This window comes from Carassius carassius, chromosome 27, assembly GCF_963082965.1.
Source record: "Carassius carassius chromosome 27, fCarCar2.1, whole genome shotgun sequence".
Classification (NCBI taxonomy): domain Eukaryota; kingdom Metazoa; phylum Chordata; class Actinopteri; order Cypriniformes; family Cyprinidae; genus Carassius; species Carassius carassius.
Genome location: NC_081781.1, coordinates 42,501 through 70,056, shown reverse-complemented (window position 1 = coordinate 70,056; position 27,556 = coordinate 42,501). Strand labels below are relative to the sequence as shown.

At 43.1% G+C, this 27,556-nt stretch overlaps 1 protein-coding gene across 2 annotated transcripts in view; it reads left to right on the top strand.

Annotated features, from left to right (window-relative positions):
* Positions 1 to 24,499, top strand: part of LOC132106360 (serine/threonine-protein kinase PAK 5-like) — a 63,992-nt gene extending 39,493 nt beyond the window's left edge. For both annotated transcript variants that reach the window (XM_059511971.1, XM_059511972.1), the window contains 7 exons: positions 3,331 to 4,149; positions 8,861 to 9,328; positions 10,528 to 10,661; positions 15,857 to 15,983; positions 16,978 to 17,103; positions 20,361 to 20,495; positions 24,239 to 24,499. In XM_059511971.1, the coding sequence (XP_059367954.1) occupies positions 3,331 to 4,149; positions 8,861 to 9,328; positions 10,528 to 10,661; positions 15,857 to 15,983; positions 16,978 to 17,103; positions 20,361 to 20,495; positions 24,239 to 24,388 (1,959 nt within the window). In that variant the 3' untranslated portion in view covers positions 24,389 to 24,499. The remainder of the gene's footprint in view (positions 1 to 3,330; positions 4,150 to 8,860; positions 9,329 to 10,527; positions 10,662 to 15,856; positions 15,984 to 16,977; positions 17,104 to 20,360; positions 20,496 to 24,238) is intronic.
* The last annotated feature ends 3,057 nt before the right edge of the window (positions 24,500 to 27,556 follow it).

Sequence of the window (27,556 nt, the reverse complement as noted above, 5' to 3'; positions counted from 1 at the left end):
CCGGCTTCGGCCCCGCCCCACTCGTCACATACCCCCATCGCCCCTCGCAGGCCGGAGGGTATCCACGAGACTGCGCTTTACCCCCCCCCTCCCTGCGGGGGGGACCGCTCACGGGGACCTGCGGGAACCTGGGGGTAGGACAGACGAGGCGAGAGAAAAGGAGATGGAATGAGGAGCGACAGAGACGAGAGAGGGGAGAGAGGAGAAAAAAAAAATTTCCGGTCCCCAGACGCACTGCTGCTCGGCCCTCCACCAGCTGGGTGATCTCCTCCACGGTGCCTGGCGGTGGCACTGGACGGCCCTCGGCGGACGTCACGACACTCCTCCGCCGCCCGGTGTACGGCGACGGCTCCTCCGGTTTCGGGCAGCCGGCAGGAGTCCCCCGTTCCCTGCTCCTCCGGATTCCTTCACGGAGGCAGCAGTCTCCGGCCCCCTGGTGAACGGCGCCGACTCCTCCGCTCCCTCACGGACGGCAGCCGCCCCTCCACATCACGGGCGGCCGGCAGTGAGCTCGCCCGTCCCCGGCAACTCACTCCAGCCCACCGCTTCGAGCGTCCATGGTGGCACAATCCCTCACCAGCTCGATGGCACCGCGGATTCACCACAGCAGCGAGGGATCTTCAGCAGCGCGTCCCTCCTTCTCCCGGGCTTTGGCACCACTGTAATGATAAAACCTTCCTAATCATCGGGAAGAAGGAGGCGGGAACCGGCGGACAATCAAATAAAGACTTTAATAACAAAATAAACACAAAACAGCGCAACAGCCCCTCGCGGATGACTGTCGCGCACAAATAAAAAGCAAAACACAGACTAAAACCCAGGCCTGGTCCTCTCTCGTCCTTCACTGTCGTTGCTCCTCTTTTGTATCCTTCCAATCTCCTCCGTGGGACTCGAGACCTGTGAGTGGAGCAGGTGTCGCTCATTTCCCAATCACTCCACCGGCCTCGATCCGTTCCCACAGCTCTCGGTCCCGCCCCACTCGTCACAGTGTGTGTTATTGTAAGTGAGTTCAAGTGTGTGTTAGTGTGTGTTCTCCATTCTGTCACCGATGGAGTTTTGGTTCCTCTGGCTTGCTTAGTTGGTGAAACTTCATATCCAGTGATATCGTCAACTTGATTGACACTGTTTAAACTGAACTGAGCTGGACAATGACATCACTGAATTCAATGATGAACTACCTTAAACTGACAATTTAGTGTTTACTACTGTCATTTTGTATGATTGACACACTATTTTCCTATTTGAAACTGTAAAGCTTTGACACACTCTGTATTGATAGATAAATATATGTGACTTGACTTGACTTGTGTTAGCATGAGTAAGTGTGAGCGAGTGTGAATGAGTGTTAGTGTGAGCGAGTGTCAGTGTGAGCGAGTGTGAGTATTAGCATGAGCAAGCGTGATTATGATCGTCTGAGTGTGAGCATGAACGAACGTGAGTGAGTGTTAGTGGCTGTATAGTGGATCAGAGGTATAAAGGCCTGCGATCCTACTCTCCTCAGATATGGACTGAGCTCAGAGTGCACTGGTGACACACACATTAAAGAGATGGATGACACTCCGTGTAGTGCTGCTGTGAGGAGGACACTGGCCCATTCAGGAGATGTATTTCCTCTTCCTGTGCTGAAACTCATACTTTGAAGTTTATTAGCTCCTCTCTTCACATTTGTGTTTTGATGACATTCATCTGTCGAGCTTCAGAGTAAAAGTTTAATACGGACCTTCATCTGAAAATGATGTGCATGTGAATGTGATCCAATTGCTTAGATCTTAGATCCTGGTCTCAACTGTGTCTCAGCTTTTCAGGAGTTCATCCTCATATTAAAGAAATCAACCCGAAGATCAATCAGAACCAAAAGGCATTTCCAACATGAAGCCATAGAAGAAGGTTCTTAAGATCCTTTAGAGTTGTTTTCTGGTTGTTTAGAAAAGCATCTACAATATGTTTTCATGCTTCAAAGAACCATTGAACCAAAACATTAATCTGAAGAACATACGATGAGAATTTTTAAAAACTTTTTTAAAGATTCATGTAGCTCTGGCTGGATCTTACAGAAGTTTCACAGCTGAATGTGAACAGAGTTTAAACCATTTGAATGATCTCATCAAGGTGTTTTAATTGATGACAGGCAAGTGCATCTGGAACTAAAGTCTACTGCATGCTTACAGCACTGTGTTCTAGATCATCTGTGATTTAGAACCTCCAGCTTTTGTACTAGTTTTCAATCAGGTCATCTGATGTTACCTAAAGAGCCGCAGCAGCGTCTAAATGAGGTCAGAGAGTTGTTATACTGCAGATGCAGGTCAAGATCACAGTGGCCAGTCTTTACTGAAGCTGCATACGTCACATACTGTACACTAATGTCTAGAAATATAGTCTCTTCTTTTAAGATTTGATCATTTACATAGTAAATAATCACAATTTGTCCTTGTGCATACAGCAGCAGTTACTCTAAAATAATGCAGATAAATAATGGGTCTAATTTAAAAGGTCTTTTTTACAGCAATGCCATAAAACCATAGAACCATTTTTGGTTCTCCAAAGAACCTTTCAGTGATCAGTTCAGATCAAAGAATTGTGTGTGTGGGATTAGCTTTTACCTGGTTTAGGCCAATCTGTATGGAAAATATGAAAAGAGTTGTTTTGTAAATCTGCACATGTAATTGTAGTGTAGTTTTGTAAGACTTGTTTAGGAAAAACTTTCCATCGTGCCTTTCAGCTTGTGGTACTCCTATACTTTGGGTCTGTTTAAGGTTTATTCTGTGGTGAGTCACGATGCAGCTGTGTAAAGTGCTTAAGCAGCAGTGGGATGAGATGAGCAATGCTGTGATTTTATTCAGGCTCAGCTTGTAATTGCACCACTGCCAAACGTTTTCTGATCCCACTCCCACTGATGTTTGACTCTGTCAAAATATATATACAGTGGTGGCTAAAATGATTAGAACACTTGTACTTTTACCAGCTAAAAAAATATATTTTGCTGTAGTGTGTCAGTAGGAAATATCAGTTTACATTTCCAAACATTCATTTAGCATCATTGTAATAATCCAGTGAGATTTTTGCGCACCACGTCATTCCAGACAGACTGGATGATGATCAGATCACATCTCTGTGTGGAGCACAAAAATCTCATGGCATTATTACAATTAAATTAATGTTTGGAAATGTAAACTGATATTTCCTACTGACAAACTACAGCAAAAGATATAACTGACTTAAAACAATTTTTAGTTGCTTGCAATACTAATGTTATAATCATTTTGGCCAGCACTGTAGGCCTTCTTGTTCCTCTTTGTGCCTCTCACTGACTCTCCTGTCTTCTCTTTGCAGACCATCGTCCGCGGGAGCCGGCCGCCCAAGGACGCCTCCATCAACGGCCTGCTGGAGGAGTTTGACAGCATCTCCGTCACCCGCTCCAACTCTCTGAGGAAAGAGAGTCCACCTGGAGCTCATCAGTCCAGCGGGAGCAAACCAGCCTCTACATCCACGTCCAACACCGGCGGACCAGAGGAGAACGGCTTCGGACACTATTACGGGCGCTTCTCCTGTGACCTGGACAGCAGTAAAGACTTCTCGCTAGAGGCGTACCGTGACCGAGGCTTCCACGATGGTGAGTTGGCGGTCGGACGGCACTACCGCTTCTCTCTCAGACAGAACGGCCATCCCATCCGCAGCCCCTTCTATCCCGACGCCATGCCGCAGAAGTCCTCGGACTACGCCAAGATGCCACCAGACTACCACGCCTACCTGGAGAGCAAGATGCGGCTGTCCACTGCTGAGATGGCCATGGGTGGCCGCAGGGACTACTACCGTGCCTCTCTGGGCGGATCCAGTCAGGACTATCGGGAGCATCCGCTGGGAACGCCATCGCGTGTCTCCATCCACAGCGGACAGATGAACTATCCCGACGGAGACTGGGGATACGGAGCTGGACTGAAAGACGACTACGAAAAGAGGCCCAAGTCCTCTTACATCAGTCAGACGAGCCCCCAGCCAGCCATCCGGCAGCGCTCGCGCTCGGGGTCAGGCCTGCAGGAGCCCAGCCAACCGTACGGCATCAGTGCATTTAAAGTTGCGCCGCAGGGGCCGTACAGCTCGTACACGTACCCAAGACTGTCCGAGAACACGTCTTCACTCATCATGGGCAAGGTAAAGATTTAACCAGCCTCCTTATAATGATAGGTTTGGCTTTTATTGCCCTGCAGGGGCATCATATTACAATTGCACTAGTGCATTAGGGATGGATTCACACTATTAGTTTGTGTGATTCTCTGGCACAGTTAGGGCAAGATAAATCCAGATTTGCCAAAGTGAACCGCTACTAATGATGCGACATTTGCATGTGATGGTGAAATACAGTTGTCTGCTCAGAGATCATTGCATGGCAGATTTTGGAATAAAAGGCTCCTTTGGGATCCATTTTTTTGCTCAAAAATCTTGTGGCAGTAAAAATGTGTGCTAAAAATGATGTGATATGAAACTTCTTGTAACTTCGTAAAATTACAGTTGAACCATTCATGTCACATCGACTGTTTTACCGATGTCCGTGATACGTTTCTGTGTCTGGGAACAATATGGAGGGATAGAAAGCTCTTGGATTTCATAAAAAATATCTTAATTTGTGTTCCCGAAGATGAATGAAGGACTTACAGGGTTTTTAAAGATATGAGGGTGAGTAATTAATGACAGAATTTTAATTTTGAGTGAACAATCACTTTAACATTAATAAGGAGTGGTGCATCTGCATTTAGCAAATTATTTTACATTCTATTTCATGCACTTTCCATATTAGAAGAGTATTAGACCACTTCCTCAATAATTCCTCAATATATTGCAACATAAATTTACATCTGCAGAATCTCCACATCATTAAACTCAGTGCAGTAATCTCAGTATGTTTTTTAAGATCTGATTTCATGCATTTGATACTTCTATTTCATCTGCTTTGCACATTAGAAGTGTATAAGGCCACCAAATAACTCCTCAGTATATTACACCGTAGTTTTACACCTCTGAATCTAAAAGATGCATTAAAAATGGCATGTTGTTTTGTATTTAGTCTTACTATCACCATCATCATGAAGAATTTTTTAAAGCATAATTTTACCCCCAAAAAACCTTTGTCCTCTCTGAATAACATTTTATTTTAAAACAGCATGAATTCAGTTCATCCAGTGCGTTTTTAAAGATCTAATCTGATGCATTTGACAGGTGTTTTTACATTGCATTAAAGCTCAGTTCATGCACCTCCGGTTCCTGTACAAATGCCGCATTGTTCCCAATGGAAGTATCCAGCTGTATTGAGTTAAAGGCTGCAGATACACTGTGCGCTCCTCACCCGCAGGCCGTGTAGGGCGTATTATCTCTCAGCACCGGCTCCGTGATGGATCTGGTGTCAGTTCTTAATCTACTCACCCGTGAAAAGAGCGCAGCGGCCGGAGACACAGAATTACTCATGAGAGCGGGGCAGGAATCAATTAATGGAAGCGTAGCATTTCCTCGATAACAGCGGCTCATCCCAGACCTTCATTCACACACACTTGAGCTCTGAACTGTGATGCACACTTGTCATTCAATTCACAGATATTTACTGTAATCCGCCCGCATCAGAAGTGTATAAGGCCGCTACCACGATAACTCCTCAGTATACTGCAACATCAGGGTTAATATAGTTTAAAACTATAAAAAAATATACATATTGTTATTTGAAACAAACATAAGTAAACATCATCAGAAACAACCATCAAGTTGCCTGGCATTTTCTCAAAAATTCACAAACATACTCAACAAAATTACTAAAACTTTAGCAAAAATTAGCTCGAAAACAGAAAAGAAAAAATGTGATAGTTAATAATACAAACATTGGTTAATAAAAACTATAACAGTGTCCTAATGATAGTAAAATAATGTGCACTCCCATAGAATCAGCAACATTCTTTAAAAAAATAAATAAAAAATACATTTGTATTTAGTCCAACCATTACCATCAGCAGGTGAATCTCATGAAGAATCAGAAGAGAGAAACAATAAATTAATTTTTCCCTCTTAATTTATAACACATTTTCACTGCCAAAAACACATTTTATTCTGAAACAGATCTATGGTTTTATTTAAATATATTGTGGCAGCAAAAGTGCATAAAAAATATGTAATATTCAATATTAAAAATAAATATTCATCATCAAGGCGTGTTGCATTTGCATGGCAGATGTGTTTACACCGTCCGCATTATAAGTGCATCTGGCCACTGAATAATTCATTGATATACAGCAACATAAATTTATACCCCTGGCAGAATCTGCAAGATTCATTAAAAAACTAAATGTTGTTAATATTTTCATCCTGAAACCTTTGTCTGGTCTGAACAACATTTTATTTTGAAAACAGCATAAGTTAAATTCAGGCCACTGTATTTGGATGGGTCCACAACATGCTGACTGTAAGTATAGTATAACCAACGTATTCTACTAACCCTAACCCTAACCCTAACCCTGACCCTAACCCTGACCCTAACCTGTTGACATTTAGTTGCAAAGTTACTTACAGTTAGTAGAATGTTTAAAGTGAAAGTGCAACCAAACTCAGATCTAAATTCACAGTGTTAATGATTAATGAGAAATTTTTGTGTAAATGTGTCATGAAAATAATGCCACAATTCACAAACTCTTGATTTGTGTTCCACTACATCTTCCTGCTGATGTTTGGGATGAAATATGAGCGTGTTTCTGGTGGGTTCGGTTGATGTTCACAACGGTGTTGTACTGTATGTCGAATGTATTGAGCAGAACAGTCGTGTGTGTGTTTGTGTGTGTGTGTGAGAGAGAGATGGCTGTGATTCAGGCCGAACCCCCATCAGTCTCGTCTCAGCGGTGTCATAATGAACCTCTTTCTTTCTCATTCACCTCGACTCGGTCACTTTCAGCGAGCCCAGCGTTTTGTGTGCGCTGCTGGGAATCTCGGGCTGTTAAAGGCCGACAGCTCGGGGACTTGGGAACTCGTGCACGCTCCGCTCATTGTGATGAACTGATGTGGTGGCTCCTTCCTTTTCTGCAGCCCTTGCACAAAAGCCACGGCGGCGTGTTCCACCACAGAATTCAATTTCACACTCCAGTTGGGTTGTTGATTACGCTGCCAAATTCAGATTAATGTGCATTTAACGAACATGGATCAGCCAGCGGTTGGGAAAGGAGGTCTCGAGACTCTCTCCGGCCCATAAACAGCCTCGCCGGGGATGATTGATTAAACGAGTCCACCGATATAATTACAGCCGATGCTCTCATCATCAGGCGCTTAGATGACGATCCGTGTCGTGTCATCTTTCTGTGTTCGGGGCGTGGTGGGAATAATTCAATCTGCCGCCCACCGTGACCCTGAGAGTAAGCTCGGTCGTGACTGCACTGTTTCTAATGCTTTATTCCTGCTTCTCACTGTACACAAGCTGGAAACATCTCAGCTCTGCTTCAACTCACTGCTGTAGGTGTGTATCACATACGCTAACAGTCAAAGTTTCAATTATTAAGTAGTCATTTTTGTAATAAAAAGCAATAATTACATTTTTCAGTGTTTTTGAAAGAACTCTTGAAATATTATTACTATTTGAATGTATTATTATGATTTAAAACAGCTGTTTTTTTGTGAATATTTGTTTTAATGTCATTTATTTCTGTGGTGTGCAGCTGAATTTTCAGCATCACATGATCTTCAGAAATCAGAATAATATAATGATTTGCTGCTCAAGAAACATTATTATCAGTGTTGAACACAGTCGTGCTGCTCAATATCTTTGTGGAAACTGATACATTTTATTTTTCAGGATTCACAGATGAATATAAAGCTCAAAAGAAAAGAGTTCATTTGAAATAGAAATCTTTTGTAACATTATAAATGCCTTTACTGACATTTTTGACATTAATTGAATGCATCCTTGATTAATAAAACTGTTTTCAGAAATGTTTCTTGAGCAGTAAATCATATTTTCATGATTTCTGAAGATCATGTGACACTGAAGACTGGAGGAATGATGCTGAAAATACAGCGGAGCATCACAGAAATACATTACACTTTAACACAGATTCACACAGAACACAGCTGAATTAAACTGTTATTGATCATATATTATTATATAAATTAGTATTGTGTGGTATTTTCTGCTGCTGTTCCTGTCTGCATTATTCACTTATGGAGCCTCATTTATAAAACTCAGATTTAATCTTAGACTGTATGTGTGCTTAAATCCACGTCAGCGCTCATATTTGTAAAAAATGTCTACGTGGAAAAGTGTTTAGCGTCACATCAGTGTCTGAGCAGATGTACACACTCTCTCTTGTCAGAGTAACGCAGGTTTCTGAAAATGTAATCTGTTCTTGCAGCTCGCTGTTCTGAATTAAAGAATTTGGATGATGATTGGTGATCTTTTATTTGTTAATGACATTAATTAAGAGTCGTCTTCAAGGCAGAGAGCGGAAACCATTTATTTGCACTTAAGTTCACCATAGATTTCACATCTGAAAGAGAGCCATACGTGCGTTTTGTTTTCTGTGCATACATTCATTCTATGAATCACATATTTGAGAAATTATCATAAAATCTAATTTGGGATGGTTTCTGTGCAACATTTTATAAAATGAGCCCTAGGGTTGGGAATCGAAAACCAATTCCAATTCCAGAACCATATACTTGAGGTCAGGAATTGGATACTTGTGGTAAAATCTTTATTTCAATTCACTTCAGCTATAAAACTTTGATATCTAAATGTCTGATTTTAACCAAATTAGAATTTAAACTGGGAATCAGAATTTATTAAATTCAATTGAACCCAATCCTAATGATGCCCATGATGTTTTGTGTTTGGATGAAACAGGGCGAGTTCGAGCGTGGGGCCCGTGATGGGAGTCTGCAGGGGCCGGGGCCCGAGACGTATCAGCGCGTTCCCTTCAAACTACCTCAGAGCCACGGCAAACCCTGTTACCCATCCGGTCTCCAGTACCACTACCGCCCGCCCCAGCCCAGCCCCCCCTACACCCCACAGGGAGCACACTCACAGCCCTCCTCGCCCTTCATCCCGGGGCCCGGGGCCTATCCGCCGCCCAGCTGGGGCTCGTCCTCCGAGCAGCCGCCCTGCAGAGTGTCCCACGAACAGTTCCGCGCCGCTCTGCAGCTGGTGGTGAACCCCGGCGACCCGCGCGAGTATCTGGACAACTTCCTGAAGATCGGAGAGGGATCCACGGGCATTGTGTGCATCGCCACCGAGAAGCACAGCGGCAAACAGGTGGCTGTGAAGAAGATGGACCTGAGGAAACAGCAGCGGAGGGAACTTCTGTTCAACGAGGTGAGCGCACAGATATCCTGCTGAACAAAGTGGTGAAAACTTAGGGAAGTCGTGGCCTAATGGTTAGAGAGTCGGACTCCCAATCGAAAGGTTGTGAGTTCGAGTCCCGGGCCGGCAGGAATTGTGGGTGGGGGGAGTGCATGTACAGTTCTCTCTCCACCTTCAATACCACGACTTAGGTGCCCTTGAGCAAGGCATCGAACCCCCAACTGCTCCCCGGGCGCCGCAGCATAAATGGCTGCCCACTGCTCCGGGTGTGTGCTCACAGTGTGTGTGTGTTCACTGCTCTGTGTGTGTGCATTTCGGATGGGTTAAACGCAGAGCACAAATTCTGAGTATGGGTCACCATACTTGGCTGAATGTCACTTCACTTTTTTTTTTTTTTTTTAAAGCTTCAGGTTTGTAGAGCTGTGCGGTGTTTGCCAAAAACGGTGTGATTAAAAAGTCAAACCAAAAATATATAAGACACCAGATATAATATTTTTTTTAAATAAAAAAATAAAGATTTAATATTTTTACAGTCCCATTTTAAAAATACAATATCCATACTGTATGTATAGTTGTCTAAATTTCTTTTGCTTTTATTAAGCTTTTATTTAGGCAGAAAACCACTGAAAGTTTCATTTTTGGTAGTATGTGCATCTCATTACAAGTTTGGGAAGATGGTTTGTTGGGTGTTATATAATGTATAATGGTTATTATCTTGGACACAGACTGACAGCTGATGCAGAGATCGAGTCGAGACACTGAAAACACGGCATCACGAGCTGCTCATGTGTACATCAACACAGTGCTATAACTGATTACATGCGATCTGGATGACGAATTCAGATTCCAAAAATCAGATACTCGAAATTAAGAGTATATTACATTTTGTAATGCTCATAATCAGATTACAGTTACTTTTTTATATCAATATGGTATGTTTAATGGTACATTTAAAACCAGTTGAAAAGTAGTCAGAAAACATAAACCAAATTACGTTACTAACTACAGTTTTCATGTATGGACTACAATTTGCAAGTATTGTTGCCACTTTACTCAGAAACACCGTACATATACTCCATTCGCAGACTTTGCATGTTAATAACTGCTGTTTTATTTCGATTGATTTTCAGCCCTCATTCATGATGAAGCAGAGATGATCAGACACAGGTCTTTGAGAGCGTCTAGATGTTTTCCTGTTCATCTGCTTGCAGGTGGTCATCATGAGAGACTACCATCACGAGAACGTGGTGGACATGTATAACAGTTATCTGGTCAGTGATGAACTCTGGGTAGTGATGGAGTTCCTGGAGGGCGGAGCCTTGACTGACATCGTCACTCACACCAGGTAAGAGCCGGTCCAATCAGAATCAGAGGCTGATTTCACACTGATTTATTCATGCATTCATCTGATCTTTTGATTCAAAGTACACCAAGATCCAAGTGAAAGAGAAAATGATTAAGGGATATTATAGATTAGAGATTTAAATGAAAATTTAGTATGTACTGTTGTCCTTTTGCATAATTGACACACTATTTTTATATTTCATACTGTAAAGTGGCTTTGACAATCTTTATTGTTAAAAGCGCTAAATAAATAAATGTGACTATAAAGATGTTTTGATCTCATTAATAGTGAACATGTTTAACACGTTTCACAAACAGCTTTGATCTAATATGAAAATAAGAGTAATATTACACTTCTTTAGCTGATTTATGCAGCGGATTGAGTGCAGCATTATCTGCTGGAGACAATAGTCCAGTGATTTATTATTATTGTGCAAGTTTGTGGTGGAGTTTGTTTTAAATGCTGCCTCTGCTCTCGAAGCGTCTGCATAATTACAGTAATTGGCGTTGTTCGTCAGTTCGGTGTGGTGCGGTGTTGGACTGTAATTGCACGCTTTCAGAGACATGCATGACACGACACACTTCCATACCACCATAGAGAGGAAGAGCAGCTTCTGCTTCTGATGTGCTTTATTTCTGTCCTGTTTGAGACGCTAATAGAGAAGCTCATGTCTACACGGACAGATCCCTTCTTAGGCAGCATCCTGAATCCACACAGGTCTGAATCAAGGCTAAGATCAGCAGATGCATCATGTGATTCTCACAGCCAATCCCATCTAAGGTTTAGCTAGAATTAGTTTGACTAATTCCATTATCTTTTGAGTATCAAATGTATTCAGAAAATATGTAATGTTTAAATCCTCCTCATCTCAGTGTGTCATGTTTGACACAAACTTACATTCAAATGCTTATCCAGATTACAGTCAGAAGCAATTACATTACAAAATGAATAAGAGATACAAGATGTAAGAGTATAACAATAATGCAGACATTAATAGACGAAAACAATGAAAAGACAGAAGAAGGCGAGGTGGTTAAACAGGGTTCACATTCTAGATGTTTTGACCACATTCCTATTAATATATGTTGAGGTTGTACCTAAACACAAATGAGATTTACATTTTGTGTCTTAACAACTGAACCAGTTTTATTTTACTCTTGTTTGTATACTGCTGTGGTTTTTAATTGGGTGGAGTTGGTTGAAGTCAGATGGAGTCGGGTAGAGTTAGATGGAGTCGGGGAGAGTTAGATGGAGTCCGGTAGAGTCAGATGGAGTCGGATAGAGTCAGATGGAGTCGGGTAGAGTTAGATGGAGTCGGGTAGAGTTAGATGGAGTCGGGGAGAGTTAGATGGAGTCCGGTAGAGTCAGATGGAGTCGGATAGAGTCAGATGGAGTCGGGTAGAGTTAGATGGAGTCGGGTAGAGTCAGATGGAGTCGGGTAGAGTTAGATGGATTCGGGTAGAGTCAGATGGAGTCGGGTAGAGTTAGATGGAGTTGGGGAGAGTTAGATGGAGTCCGGTAGAGTCAGATGGAGTCGGGTAGAGTCAGATGGAGTCGGGTAGAGTTAGATGGAGTCGGGTAGAGTTAGATGGAGTCGGGTAGAGGTAGATGGAGTCGGGTAGAGTCAGATGGAGTCGGGTAGAGTCAGATGGAGTCGGGTAGAGTCAGATGGAGTCGGGTAGAGTCAGATGGAGTCGGGTAGAGTCAGATGGAGTCGGGTAGAGTCAGATGGAGTCAGGTAGAGTCAGATGGAGTCGGGTAGAATTAGATGGAGTCGGGTAGAGTCAGATGGAGTCGGGTAGAGTTAGATGGAGTCGGGTAGAATTAGATGGAGTCGGGTAGAGTCAGATGGAGTCGGGTAGAGTCAGATGGAGTCGGGTAGAGTCAGATGGAGTCGGGTAGAGTCAGATGGAGCCGGGTAGAGTCAGATGGAGTCGGGTAGAGTCAGATGGAGTCGGGTAGAGTCAGATGGAGCCGGGTAGAGTCAGATGGAGTCAGGTAGAGTCAGATGGAGTCGGGTAGAGTCAGATGGAGTCGGGTAGAGTCAGATGGAGTCAGGTAGAGTCAGATGGAGTCGGGTAGAATTAGATGGAGTCGGGTAGAGTCAGATGGAGTCAGGTAGAGTCAGATGGAGTCGGGTAGAATTAGATGGAGTCGGGTAGAGTCAGATGGAGTCAGGTAGAGTCAGATGGAGTCGGGTAGAATTAGATGGAGTCGGGTAGAGTCAGATGGAGTCGGGTAGAGTCAGATGGAGTCGGGTAGAGTCAGATGGAGCCGGGTAGAGTCAGATGGAGTCGGGTAGAGTCAGATGGAGTCGGGTAGAGTCAGATGGAGTCGGGTAGAGACAGATGGAGTCGGGTAGAGTTAGATGGAGTCGGGGAGAGTCAGATGGAGTCGGGTAGAGTCAGATGGAGTCGGGTAGAATCAGATGGAGTCGGGTAGAGTCAGATGGAGTCGGGTAGAGTCAGATGGAGTCGGGTAGAATTAGATGGAGTCGGGTAGAGTCAGATGGAGTCAGGTAGAGTCAGATGGAGTCGGGTAGAATTAGATGGAGTCGGGTAGAGTCAGATGGAGTCAGGTAGAGTCAGATGGAGTCGGGTAGAATTAGATGGAGTCGGGTAGAGTCAGATGGAGTCGGGTAGAGTCAGATGGAGTCGGGTAGAGTCAGATGGAGCCGGGTAGAGTCAGATGGAGTCGGGTAGAGTCAGATGGAGTCGGGTAGAGTCAGATGGAGTCGGGTAGAGACAGATGGAGTCGGGTAGAGTTAGATGGAGTCGGGGAGAGTTAGATGGAGTCGGGTAGAGTCAGATGGAGTCGGGTAGAATCAGATGGAGTCGGGTAGAGTCAGATGGAGTCGGGTAGAGTTAGATGGAGTCGGGTAGAGTTAGATGGAGTCGGGTAGAATCAGATGGAGTCGGGTAGAGTCAGATGGAGTCGGGTAGAATCAGATGGAGTCGGGTAGAGTCAGATGGAGTCGGATAGAGTCAGATGGAGTCGGGTAGAGTCAGATGGAGTCGGGTAGAGTCAGATGGAGTCGGGTAGAGTCAGATGGAGTCGGGTAGAGTTAGATAGAGTTAGATGGAGTCGGGTAGAGTTAGATGGAGTCGGGTAGAGTCAGATGGAGTCGGGTAGAGTCAGATGGAGTCGGGTAGAATCAGATGGAGTCGGGTAGAGTCAGATGGAGTCGGGTAGAGTTAGATGGAGTCGGGTAGAGTTAGATGGAGTCGGGTAGAATCAGATGGAGTCGGGTAGAGTCAGATGGAGTCGGGTAGAATCAGATGGAGTCGGGTAGAGTCAGATGGAGTCGGGTAGAGTCAGATGGAGTTGGTTGGAGACAGGTAGAGTCAGGTAGAGTCAGATGTAGTTGAGTAGAGTCAGATGTAGTTGAGTAGAGTCAGCTGGGGTCGGATGGAGTAAGGTTTAGATAATCTGAGTGCAGAGGATCAGTGTTCTTCAGTGCTGTGTTCTGATGTTGGTGTCGCTGGCTTCCTGCCAGAGCTAACGCTGATCTGTGCCAGTGCGTGTTCCTGCATGTGGGCTGTTCAAAGTGCGCTGTGTTTTCAATTACCAGCAGATTTTAATGAGGCTCCTGATAGATTAGCGGCACACAGAGCTGTTTGTATAAATGCAGAATCTGGAGGTGTTTGAGGCTGATCAGTGTGTGCTTGTGACACGACTCGTGAATATAACATAATAGCTGAGAGTGAGAGCTATGATTGGATGAGTGTTTAAACACGTTTATATTCAGATACAGCCACACTGATGAAATACAACACATGATGGAATTACTACTTGAGTGTATGTTGTTTATTTATTAGATTAAACCATCCATTGAGTGTTAATGTCTTTTATATTACTGTCCAGGATGTTACAGTGATTTTACCATGGAAAAGTGGCTTGTACTGCATCTTATTAGCCATCTATCAGTACTGCAATAACTAACATTAACAAAGAGCAATGCATTCGTTATAATATTTATTCATCTTTCTTAAAATTATTTAATAAAAACAAAACTAAAATGTTAATTGTTAGTTCAAGTCAACTGAGGTCCATTAAATAATGTTAACAGATACAACTTTAGATTTGGATCATGTGTTAGTATATGTTGAAATTAACTAATATTAAAAATGCTTTAGAAGTATTTTTCATTGTTAATTCATGTTGATGTAAACTTTATTGTATAGTCTTGTTTGATGAAAGTCTGCCTGAGCAGGTTTGCATGTGACTGCAGTATTCTGGACGTCACTGTCTGTGAAGAATGAAGTTGTGAATGTGTTTTTGGAGACAGAAGTGTCCTTCATGGATCTCCTTGTGAAGCATGGTTCATCAGAGTAATTGCAAACACATCCCGTTTGTGCATTACGCTGCATTAGTGTTGAGGAGGAGCGGGAGGCACAAACACATGGCAGCGTGTTCCCCTCCAGTGAAGCCACAGCCGCAGCCGCAGGCGAGACAGATGAGAGCGCAGTGGACAGCTGGGCCTCTCACACACACACACGCACACACACACACACACTCTCACGTGCTAACATGCTCACGCTCCACTGATGGAGTCACGACTCTCCACGAGTATTTCCGCTCCTGCTTTGTTCTGCATGCATGTTAGAGAACACACTGCTAATGACACGCTAGCTATACTGTGGGTGTGTGTGTGACCAAATGTCTCCACAAGGATAGAAAAACCTGACATTTCTGACATTATGGGGACTTGCCTGCGGCCTTTAACAAAAATAATTTAACATAATAGTAAATTATGTTTATCAGAAAGTTTATCTTGCAGTTGAAACAGGTTTTCTGTAAGGGGTAGGTTTAGGGTTAGGGGATAACAATGTGTGTGTGTGTTTGTGTGTGTGTGTGTGTGTGTGTGTGTGTGTGTGTGTGTGTGTGTGTCAGTGCTGGATCTGTGATAATAGATGCTTCTGTTTTTTTTTTGGTGGGTTTTTTTTGTGTTATCGTCACTATTTTCATATTTATTACTGTAGAGCTGCTTTGACACAATCTGTATTGTAAAAAGCACTAGATAAATAAAGGTGACTTGACCTGACACTGACTTATATTCACAGAGTGAGAGTTTCACACAAAACTCTGCTAGATGAGACCACCCTAAGCCCCAGCACATCTGTGTTAGCCTCAGGAGCTCGTGAGAAGCAGGTCTCCTCTGATGTTGAGATCTGATGACTGTGTTTCGTTGACAGGATGAATGAGGAGCAGATCGCCACGGTCTGTCTGTCGGTGCTGAAGGCTCTGTCGTATCTCCACACACAGGGCGTCATACACAGAGACATCAAGAGCGACTCCATCCTGCTGACCAGCGACGGACGGGTACATCACAACAGAAATATACATCATTAATCTAGTTCAACACAAATAATATAATGTAATTAAATACAAATAATGTAATATTTATTTATTTATTTATTTATTATTTAATTTAATTTATTTATCAAGTTAAATTGTATTTTAAAAAAATGTACATTAATATTAAGATTTATATAAAATAATTACAATTACTTTACATTTTTATCATATTTCATTTCATTTCTTTAACCAGGTTAAAGATCTGGTCATTGAGATTACAATCTCTTTTACAAGAGTGAGCTGGCCAAGAAAGCAACAGCAAATAACATTAAATGTACAAGCTGACACCATCTGCACAAAACACGTCTAAATCACAACAGCAGTTCACCAGGGGACAGAACACACACTTTGTTAAAAGTAGTTTAAACTCATTTAATGTTGGAAGCACGGTCAACTTTAAAGAGCTTTCTAAATTATTCCAAGCCAACGTAGCATTATATCCAAAACCCTTTTTATTCTAGTTTACTTTGAATCCGAGGTACTTTGCGTAACTTAATGTAGTTTATAGCATACTTTTTAAGCAAAACCAATTAAAACAACTTTGGGAACACAACGATGGTAACTCATATAAAGTGCAGTGATGTGTTTGATAACTTCAGCACTATGAAAAACAGAATCAATTTTTTTTATTATAAAAATAAAAATAAAATAGAAATATTTTATAAGACATAATTCTGTTGTGTTTAATCGTTTTAGTTCAATATTCAGCACACGACAGTGTTGTGGGGTTTATGGTATCATCATCTTCACATGTAACTGTGTCGTCACACACAAGTGTGTTTATTGTGAGGGCAGAAAAGTGATCAGGGTAATTAGCAACTTCACTAGTTCCAAGTAATTAAATCGTGTCTCCCACCTTGTAATTAGCTGGGAGAACATGACAAATGAAGGGGCGATTAGCGGCTAATCAGCTTTGTGTTGTGCTGAACGTGACGCTTCCATGTGTTTCTGTGCTCAGATCAAGCTCTCGGATTTCGGCTTCTGTGCTCAAGTGTCCAAAGAGGTTCCCAAGAGGAAGTCTCTGGTGGGAACGCCGTACTGGATGGCGCCGGAGGTCATCTCCAGACTTCCCTACGGCACTGAGGTAAGGATGGCTGAAGCGAAACAGTCGTTCCGAAGCTTTGCGAGATCCCGAAGCGCAGATGTGTCGAAACACTGATCCGAAGCGTGATTCGAAACACCCATGTCACGTGACTATGACCAAACGAAGCCTCGAAGTGTTTCACTAATTGTTTCATCAGGTGTGGTCCGCCGAATCAGCGTTTGATTGGAACGGTCGGGAACAGACCACACAATCGCACATCTGTATAAAAGTGAAATAAACGCATTTTGACCTCGTGGGTTTTTGTGAGAGGAGTTTGACTTTGAGATAGCGGATTTTTGGTGATATAGTGACATAGTGCGATTTGATTAGTTATAGGCAATTTAGACTTACATTTAAATTTACACAACACATTGACTGAGAGGCTAGAGACAGACAGAGTATACATATAGTGACACATTAATAGATACATAGATATAAATATATATAGACAGCTAGATTAATAGATAGATACATATATAGATAGATTACAGATACATATATAAATACATATATTATAGATAGATACATATATAGATAGATTATAGATACATATATAAATACATATTTTATAGATAGATACATATATAGATACATAGATTATAGATACATATCTAGATACATAGATCGATTCATATATAGATAGATAGATTTGGATAGATAGATAAAATGGAAGCTCCCCAGAAGAGATGCCGTACATCTGTGGTGTGGGAGCATTTCCATTTAGAAACCCCAAATAAAGTGAGATGTGTGTATTGTGATCGGCAGCTAGCCTACTGCAACAATACATCATCCATGATGCGCCATTTGAGGAGCACTCATCCTGCCATTTTGCAGGGTGCAGAGGATGGCATTCCCCCTGTACCTAGGCCTGCTACTGACACTGCTGGGCCATCTAAGCAAGGTATGCATTGTTTGGGATATAATTATAATTGAAATATAATTACAACCTTTTGGGACACTGTTTATAAAGTTTATAAGTTATATAAAGCACTGATTATAAACACTGGAAGGTTTCCAAATAATGAACCAGTAGGCTATACTTTTAATAGATGTGCACTAATTGAAGCTGTATTTTTCCAATGTATTTGTCTGAAAGTATGTTTTGTCTTCTCTTTTAAAAGTCAGACAGAGGGAATTGGATGAGGCTCTTATAAACATGGTGGTGAAGGATCTGCAGCCCTTCACCATCGTGGACGATGAGGGATTCAGGGCATTTGTGAACAAGCTTGATCCAAGCTATGTCCTCCCATCCCGGAAGGTGCTTAAAATAATGGTCAGCGAAAAGTACAACAAAGCCAAGGAGAAGACAATGGAGGACCTACAAAAGGCCGAATTTGTTAGCCTTACATGTGGTCCTCCATTAATATGGATGGATATCTTGGTGTGACTTGCCATTATATAACACCAGAGGCAAAAATGGCAACTGTTGTACTGGGTGTAAGGAGGTTTTACCAAACCCACACAGCCCAGCATCTCATGGAGGCTAAAGCCTTGCTAATGGCTGAGTGGGGAATAACCTCCAAAGTTCAGTGCATGGTGACTGACAATGCATCTAACATGATCCTAAGTGCCCAGCTACTCCACCTTCGCCATGTCCCATGTTTTGCTCATACTTTAAATTTGATTGTGAAAAAGGCACTAGATCAAACCCCAGTCATCAATGAAATACGCCAGAAGGCCAGAAAGATAGTGGGGTTGTTCAGATCCAGCTGCAAAGCAAAGGACAAGCTTGTGGAGATGCAGAGCTTGATGGGAAGACCAACTCTGAAACTGATACAGGAGGTTGACACGAGATGGAACAGCACATTTGACATGCTACAGCGCTTGTATGACCAACGTGAACCAGTGGCTGCTGCACTTTCCAACTTAAACAATGATACTGCTCCCCTGACAAGTATTGATTATGACATTATTGAACAATCATTGTCAATACTGCAACCATTCAAACTCGCAACAACAGAGATGTCAGAGGAAAAGAGAGTGTCTGCTTCAAAGCTTATACCACTGTACAGGATGTTGCAGCACAAGCTTGCACAGAAAAAAGGAAATGCAACGCAGGAATCAACTGTTCAATTAGGTAGGCCACAATGACCATACTACCCATGTGATTGGCCATAACTGTCATATTATTGTCATTATTATAAATATGTGTTTCTCCTGTTTTGGCTCATAGGCTCACATCTGCAAGAAGGTCTGCACTCCAGATGTGGAGGTTATGAGAGTTTTAGAGCCTTGGCACTGGCTACACTGCTGGACCCAAGGTTCAAAAATGTGGCATTTGGAAATGCTGCCAAAGCCCAGGAAGCTGAAAAGCATATCACACTGGAGTGTGCTTCACTGATGCGTTCAAACACAAATCCTGGTGAGCAGTTTCAGTCTGTGTTATGTTATGTAATCTGAATCATGTAATATAATATATCCTTCATATATGCCGTCAGTTTAGGATTTGTTACTAATTGCTGTTTTCATTTTTATTCAGACCCAGAAATGTCAACATCACATCCATCATCATCATCATCACCATCACCATCAACATCAACACCAGTAGAAACACAGGACAGTTTATGGGAACTTTTTGATACTCGCATCCATCAAACCAAGATGATACACAATGCTACAGCTGATGCCACAGTGGAAGTGAAAAAATACATCAACGATGTGTATTTGCCCAGAACTCATGATCCACTAACTTACTGGAAAGAGAGAGCAGTAATCTTTCCTCATTTGTATGTCCTTGCAAAAAATATCTTTGTATGCCAGCAACAAGTGTCCCTTGTGAGAGGATTTTTTCAAAGGCTGGAGAAATTATCTGTAAAAAAAGAAGTAGGCTAAGTCCTTCCACAGCAGATAAATTAATATTTTTGAATAAAAATCTCTAAAAAAGTGAGACGTTGTGGCTTGATTTCTTTTATTAATATTCATTTTTCATGACCAAAATAACATTATGCACAGTGAGGAGCCTATAGGTTACAAGCTTCACATATTAGAACATTATAATAATAAAAAAAAACAAATTTTTTTAATGACTCGTCAAGGTTGTTTCAGATCAACACCTGCAAGTGACCACTAGGTGTCACCGTTGAGACGGGTGTCGGATTGATTCGAAGCCTCGAAACAATATGGCACATTTGGTTCAACTGTTTCATTGGTTCACGAGGCCTCGATTTTGCCATCACTACACTGAGGTACGGTCGATGCTGACCCGTGTGCTGCATGATGGGTAACTAGTCAGCGCTGATCTGCTGTGGTGTGTGCAGGTGGACATCTGGTCTCTGGGCATCATGGTGATCGAGATGGTGGACGGAGAGCCGCCGTACTTCAACGAGCCGCCGCTGCAGGCCATGAGACGGATACGAGACAACCTGGCTCCGCAGATCAAAGACTCGCACAAGGTGAGCCGCTGCGTCTCTATTGGCCAGAGCCACAGTCACATGATCACTGACACGTGTGTTTACGTGCAGCACTGGTTTACATTTTTTATATATTATGCAAACAAAAACTTTTATTTAGGATGCGATTAATCGCCATGAATCATTTGACAGCACTAGTTTTTACTAGGGGCTGTAAAACAATTCAAATGTTTTATTTAATTAATTACATTATGAGCCAATTAATTAATTGCACATCAATTTGGGCTGAGAAATCACTCCCCGAAAGATTATTTAAAGTCATTATTGTGTTACATGAGAAAAGCATTGACTACACATTACAGATTGCTTTATAAAGAAATATTTAGATTTAACATTGCTTAAATATTGATAATAAATGCATATTAATGTTTGAATGGGTATTGAAATATGAAATGGTTAAACAAAAAAGAAAACACCAGTAGGTGGTGGTGAGTCAGTTTCTAATGAGTGAGTCATTGAATCATTCATTCAACTGATTTGTTCAAACGGCTAAGCTAGTGACTATCTTTACGAATGAGTCACTGAATCCTTGACTCACTCCATTCGTTCAAAACTGATTATTCATTTAATAATGAAGCAAGTCACTTGATGTGTCCCAGTTCGCATAATATCAGTCCTAAATAGTATTTGAAAATAGAATTAGTGTGTCCCAAATCGTAGTATGTTTAAAAAAGTATGCCAAAGATTGCTGGATAGTCTATTACAGTGGTCTCAAACGTCCTGGAGCCACAGCTCTCAGAGTTTAGCTTCAAATCGCACCTTCTTGGAAGTTTCTGGTGATCCGGAAGACCTTGATTATCTGGACCAGGTGTGTTTGAGCTGTGCAGAGCTCTGGCCCTCCAGGAATTGAGATTGAGACCTATTACTTCCAGTTTAGAAAGAGTGAAGTGCAGATAGATGCACACTCTAACGGCTGATTTTGCCCATAACACATTGTGCGGTGGACGAAGATTCGATTAGAACTACAAACATATATAAAGTGTTAAAAAACTACAAACATGGCAGATATGCGAGACCAACAGACAAGTAGAGAAAGGGGTTTGAGTGATAAATAATCAATGTCTAATCTGATGAAAAATATGTATTCAGTGTTATCCACGTTATATTTCATCTGCAGCAACTGGTGGAACAGTTCAACTTACTCACGGTTCGGTTTGTTTCACGGTTTTAGAGTCACAGTTTCAGTACGGTTTGGTATGTGCTATGTTTAGGGAAATACTATACTGTCAAATAAAAAAAGAATTGAACATTCGCATTGAACAAGAGTGAATGATTTGTCAACGTTTAAAAAAATATTAATTTGATCACTGTTGTTGTAATGTATTGGGATGCCAGAATGCTCATCCATCAGCAGGAACATAAATTAGCCGAGCCCTGTTTGTTTTATGTGTTATTTATAACTAATCATATTACAGGTGTGTTGCCAGATTTAAGTTGAGATTTAAAGGGTTAGTTCACCCAGATAGCAAATTTATGTAATTAATAACTCACCCTCATGTCGTTCCAAACCCGTGAGACCTCCGTTTATCTTCTGAACACAGTTTAAGATATTTTAGATTTAGTCCGAGAGCTCTCAGTCCCTCAATTGAAGCTGTGTGTACGGTCTACTGTCCATGTCCAGAAATGTAAGAAAAACATCATCAAAGTAGTCCATGTGACATCAGAGGGTCAGTTAGAATATTTTGAAGCATCGAAAATACATTTTGGTCCAAAAATAGCAAAAACTACGACTTTATTCAGCATTGTCTTCTCTTCCGTGTCTGTTGTGAGAGAGAGTTCAAAACAAAGCAGCTGGATATCCGGTTCGCGAACGAATCATTCAGTTCACCAAATCGAACTGAATCGTTTTAAACGGTTCGCATCTCTAATACGCATTAATCCACAAATGACTTAAGATGTTAACTTTTTTAATGTGGCTGACACTCCCTCTGAGTTAATAATAATAATAATAATTCATTACATTTATATAGCGCTTTTCTAGGCACTCAAAGCGCTTTACATAGTCTGGGGGTATCTCCTCATCCACCACCAGTGTGCAGCATCCACCTGGATGATGCGACGGCAGCCATACTGCTCCAGAACGCCCACCACACACCAGCTTACTGGTGGAGAGGAGACAGAGTGATGAAGCCGATCAGTAGATATGGGGATTGTAAGGAGGCCATGATGGTCAGAGGCCAATGGGCGAATTTAGCCAGGATGCCGAGGTCACACCTCTACTCTTTTCGAAAGACATCCTGGGATTTTTAACGACCACAGAGAGTCAGGACCTCGGTTTAACGTCTCATCTGAAGGATGGTGCTTGTTGACAGTATAGTGTCCCCATCACTACACTGGGGAGCTAGGACCCACACAGACCACAGGGTGAGCGCCCCCTGCTGGCCTCACTATCACCTCTTCCAGCAGCAACCTAGTTTTCTCAGGAGGTCTCCCATCCAGGTACTGACCAGGCTCAGCCCTGCTTAGCTTCAGAGGGAAACCGGTCTTCGGCTCCAGGGTGATATGGTTGCCGGCTCAAACAAACCAATACTCTCACTCTCCCTCGCAGAATGCACATACCGTAATCTGCACTCTTTTGGAAGTGGAGTCCTGCTCCTGTGAACTCTGTCTGCTCCGTTCCACTTCAATCTCATTAAAATAAGGTAAATACAATCTCCTCAGTCCTCCGAAGATCATGAAAAAAGCCTGTTGACGCTTCAGTGCCTCCTCGGCTCAGAGAGCTGTCAATCACAGCTGTCAATCATGACGTCACACCACCGTTTTTAGAGCATTAAATAACTATCTAAAAAACAACTTATTTTAAAAACGAACACTTGAATTTACATTAGCGTGATACAAACTACAGTAAATGACAAAAAACAGCTTCGGAAAAAAGATATTTGAAGGGTAATTTAATTGTTTAGTTGGTCTCGCGTCCCATTGAATAACATGGGGAGGCGGGGTTTATGACCTATACTAGGACCACTCACCAGGGGGCGATCGAGACGTTTTGGCCTCACTTTTCAGGGCTTGTGCGGCACGCTTGGTTTGGAACAACATGAGGGTGAGTTATTAATTACATAATTTTGCTATCTGGGTGAACTAACCCTTTAAGGTCCCAGCGCGTGCCGAATCGTGTGTCCAGAACCGTACATTTAGATTTTTTTCCATGAACTGTTCCACCCTAGCAGCAATATAGTGAACTTTTATAATGATACTTTAGGTCATTAACTTTTAAATGCATTATGCAAACACATGAGCCGTTCATGAAAGGTTCTGTCCAATACAGTAGGAAATCAAATCAAACTAAATGTGGATTAACTGTGACAAGATGATTGACAGAAATAGTGACAGGATGCATGTAACTAAGCAATAGAGCGTCCGTTAAAGACTCATCTATGATGAAGTCTGTCCCAAAGCTTGCTTACTATTCTGCTACAGACTCAAGTGTGTACTTTTTCACAAAAAGAGTAGGCTACATTCTTTTAAGGGATAGTATATGTAGGTGAATCAGGACAAAGCTACTGTCTTTGTAAAACATTTTGATTCGTTCCAACACCTGATTCACTCAGAAGCGCATTGACTCATTTACTCACTCAATTCTTTCAAAATGAAAACCGAAAGCCTCGTACCGAACGGTTCAATGTGAATACGTGTATGGTTCCACCACTCATGATGCATCTGTTTCTAAGTGCTGAGTGTCTGAAGCGTGTGTGTGGTGTGTGTGTGTGGTGTGTTTGTTGCAGGTGTCGTTGGTTCTGCGGGCGTTCCTGGACCTGATGCTGGTGCGAGAGCCGTCCCAGCGGGCCTCGGCCCCGGAGCTGCTGCAGAACTCTTTCCTGAAGCTGTCGGGCCCCCCGTCCTGCATCGTTCCTCTGATGCGCCACTACCGCTGACCGCTCGGACCACTGACCGCTCGGACCGCTGACCGCTCAGACCACTGACCGCTCGGACCACTGACCGCTGACCGCTCGGACCGCTGACCGCTCAGACCACTGACTGCTGACCACTGACCGCTCGGACCACTGACCGCTGACCGCTCGGACCGCTGACTGCTCAGACCACTGACTGCTCAGACCACTGACTGCTGACCACTGACCGCTGACCGCTCGGACCACTGACCGCTCTGACCACTGACCGCTGACCACTGACCGCTCGGACCACTGACTGCTCAGACCACTGACTGCTGACCACTGACCGCTGACCGCTCGGACCACTGACCGCTCTGACCACTGACCGCTGACCACTGACCGCTCGGACCACTGACCGCTGACCGCTCGGACCACTGACCGCTCAGACCACTGACTGCTGACCACTGACCGCTGACCGCTCGGACCACTGACCGCTCTGACCACTGACCGCTGACCACTGACCGCTCGGACCACTGACCGCTGACCGCTCGGACCACTGACCGCTCTGACCACTGACCGCTGACCACTGACCGCTCTGACTGCTGACCGCTCGGACCACTGACTGCTCTGACCACTGACCACTGACCGCTCTGACTGCTGACCGCTCGGACCACTGACTGCTCTGACCACTGACCACTGACCGCTGACCACTGACCGCTCTGACTGCTGACTGCTCGGACCACTGACTGCTCTGACCACTGACCACTGACCGCTCTGACCACTGACCGCTCTGACTGCTGACCGCTCGGACCACTGACTGCTCTGACCACTGACCGCTCTGACTGCTGACCGCTCGGACCACTGACTGCTCTGACCACTGACCACTGACCGCTCTGACTGCTGACTGCTCGGACCACTGACTGCTCTGATCACTGACCACTGACCACTGACCGCTCTGACCACTGAGCGCTCTGACTGCTGACCGCTCGGACCACTGACTGCTCTGACCACTGACCACTGACCGCTCTGACTGCTGACCGCTCGGACCACTGACTGCTCTGACCACTGACCGCTCTGACTGCTGACCGCTCGGACCACTGACTGCTCTGACCACTGACCACTGACCGCTCTGACCACTGACCGCTGACCACTGACTGCTCGGACCGCTGACCACTGACCACTGACCGCTCTGACCACTGACCGCTCTGACCACTGACCGCTGACTGCTCGGACCGCTGACCGCTGACTGCTTGGACCGCTGACCACTGACTGCTCGGACCGCTGACCGCTCGGACCGCTGACCACTGACCGCTCTGACCACTGACCGCTCTGACCACTGACCGCTGACTGCTCGGACCGCTGACCGCTGACTGCTTGGACCGCTGACCACTGACCGCTGACTGCTCGGACCGCTGACCGCTCTGACCACTGACTGCTGACCGCTCTGACCACTGACCGCTCTGACTGCTGACCGCTCTGACTGCTGACCACTCGGACCAGAACCAGCTGACGGCTCTCTCACTCTCGTCTTCTCACGCTATTTTAGAGCAATTGTAAGTTCAATTGTACAGTTTTGATAAACGCCAGTATTTTTGTTGTGATGTCACCATGGTGAAATGGGCAGTATTACCTAGAACCCGAGAGTTCCTGCTAAATAACACTAACAATAAACTTTCCTACTGTTTATATTTCTTTTTTTTTTAAGATGGCTGTTGCAGACAGATGAATCGAATATATTTATTTCTTCTACGTTTGTAGGTCGCGCCAGAGTTTTCTACACTGGTTTCTTTCTGGTTTTCAGTAGTGTGGCCTGTTCAGGCTCGTTCTCTAGCAATATTGGGCACAATCCTGGCGTGTGTTCTCGTGGCGTCTCACCTGTGTCTCCTGGCTCACTGTGATCTGGAAGTGTGTGTTTCTGTAGGACTCTTCAGATCCGCTGTCGCGTGGCTTTTGTACGGTGATCCTGCATGTGTGTCACAAGAGCTGCTTTCAATAAAAAACACAAACGCATGTGTCCTCCTTTCATTCCTTCAGGCTCTTATAGAAACATGTTTTTCTGTGAAATCACTTGGTTTGATTTTTTATAGAATATAATTCAGTGCTTACAATTATTAATAATAAAACTGAGCAGCTCTTTTAACATTACAGGTGTGAGATGTTCAAATGTCATGTAGTTGCTGGAAAGCCTTTGATTAATGTGATGAAGGCAAAGAACAAAAACTTTGTTTACGGTTCAGGACTCAGGGCAAATTTTTTATTTATGGGTATATGTTCAAACATACAAATAATAAACAAGAACAATATGTTTTTTTATAGTTATTATAGTTAAACAAAACTAAAACTAACTCCATAAATTTCTGTTACATAAACTGACAAATTTATAAAAACTACATGGAACTATATGGAAACACCAAACCAAATTACAAGAATGTTAACATTATAATGAAAACTGAAAATGAAAAAAGATGATTTAATTATAAGGGAAATATAATTACAAATAAATGATAAGTGTAACAATCTAATTTCTATGCTACTGTTACAGTTTTCTTTTCAGACCCCAAAAGACGTCCAGAGAACTCTTCTGATGCATCTTCTGTTCTCAGATCTCACTCCTCGAGAATGAGCCATTCATCTCTATTCTTTTAGAATTATTCTTTTACTTGAAACAAACCAATAAATAAAAACATGTTTTACTCTGTTATGAATACTTCTAGAATAAAAGATGAGGAGCATTTTCAAGCATTCTATTAACAAAATTCTTCCTAACTGTAAGAAAATACCAAAGCAACATTTTGTTGATCAGCTTTGCTGAATCAAATGTGTCATTAAAATCAAAGTTTACAGGAAATATACTTCTGTACAGCTCTGAAAGCATGACATAATACCAAGGAAACAGTTTGACAAATAAATGAACGTTTATTAACACACCACATTTGATTATGAACATGCTGGAATGAGATTTGAGCCGCAGCGTGAGAATCCTGTGCAGAAACTGATAAATACAGCACACATACAGCAGAAGATGAGAGAAATCCAGGAGAAGGAGCAGAAATCTCTGGCCAGCAGAAGCATGTTACACTGATGAGGATCTATGACTCCACACATCGATCGCTGAGGAGCGTAGCTCGTTTGTGGAAATCTTTAATGCCAGGGATGTTACTGCTCTCCGGACACTTCTTATTGATTTTCCATTCATCTCTGTGTCATGTTTGA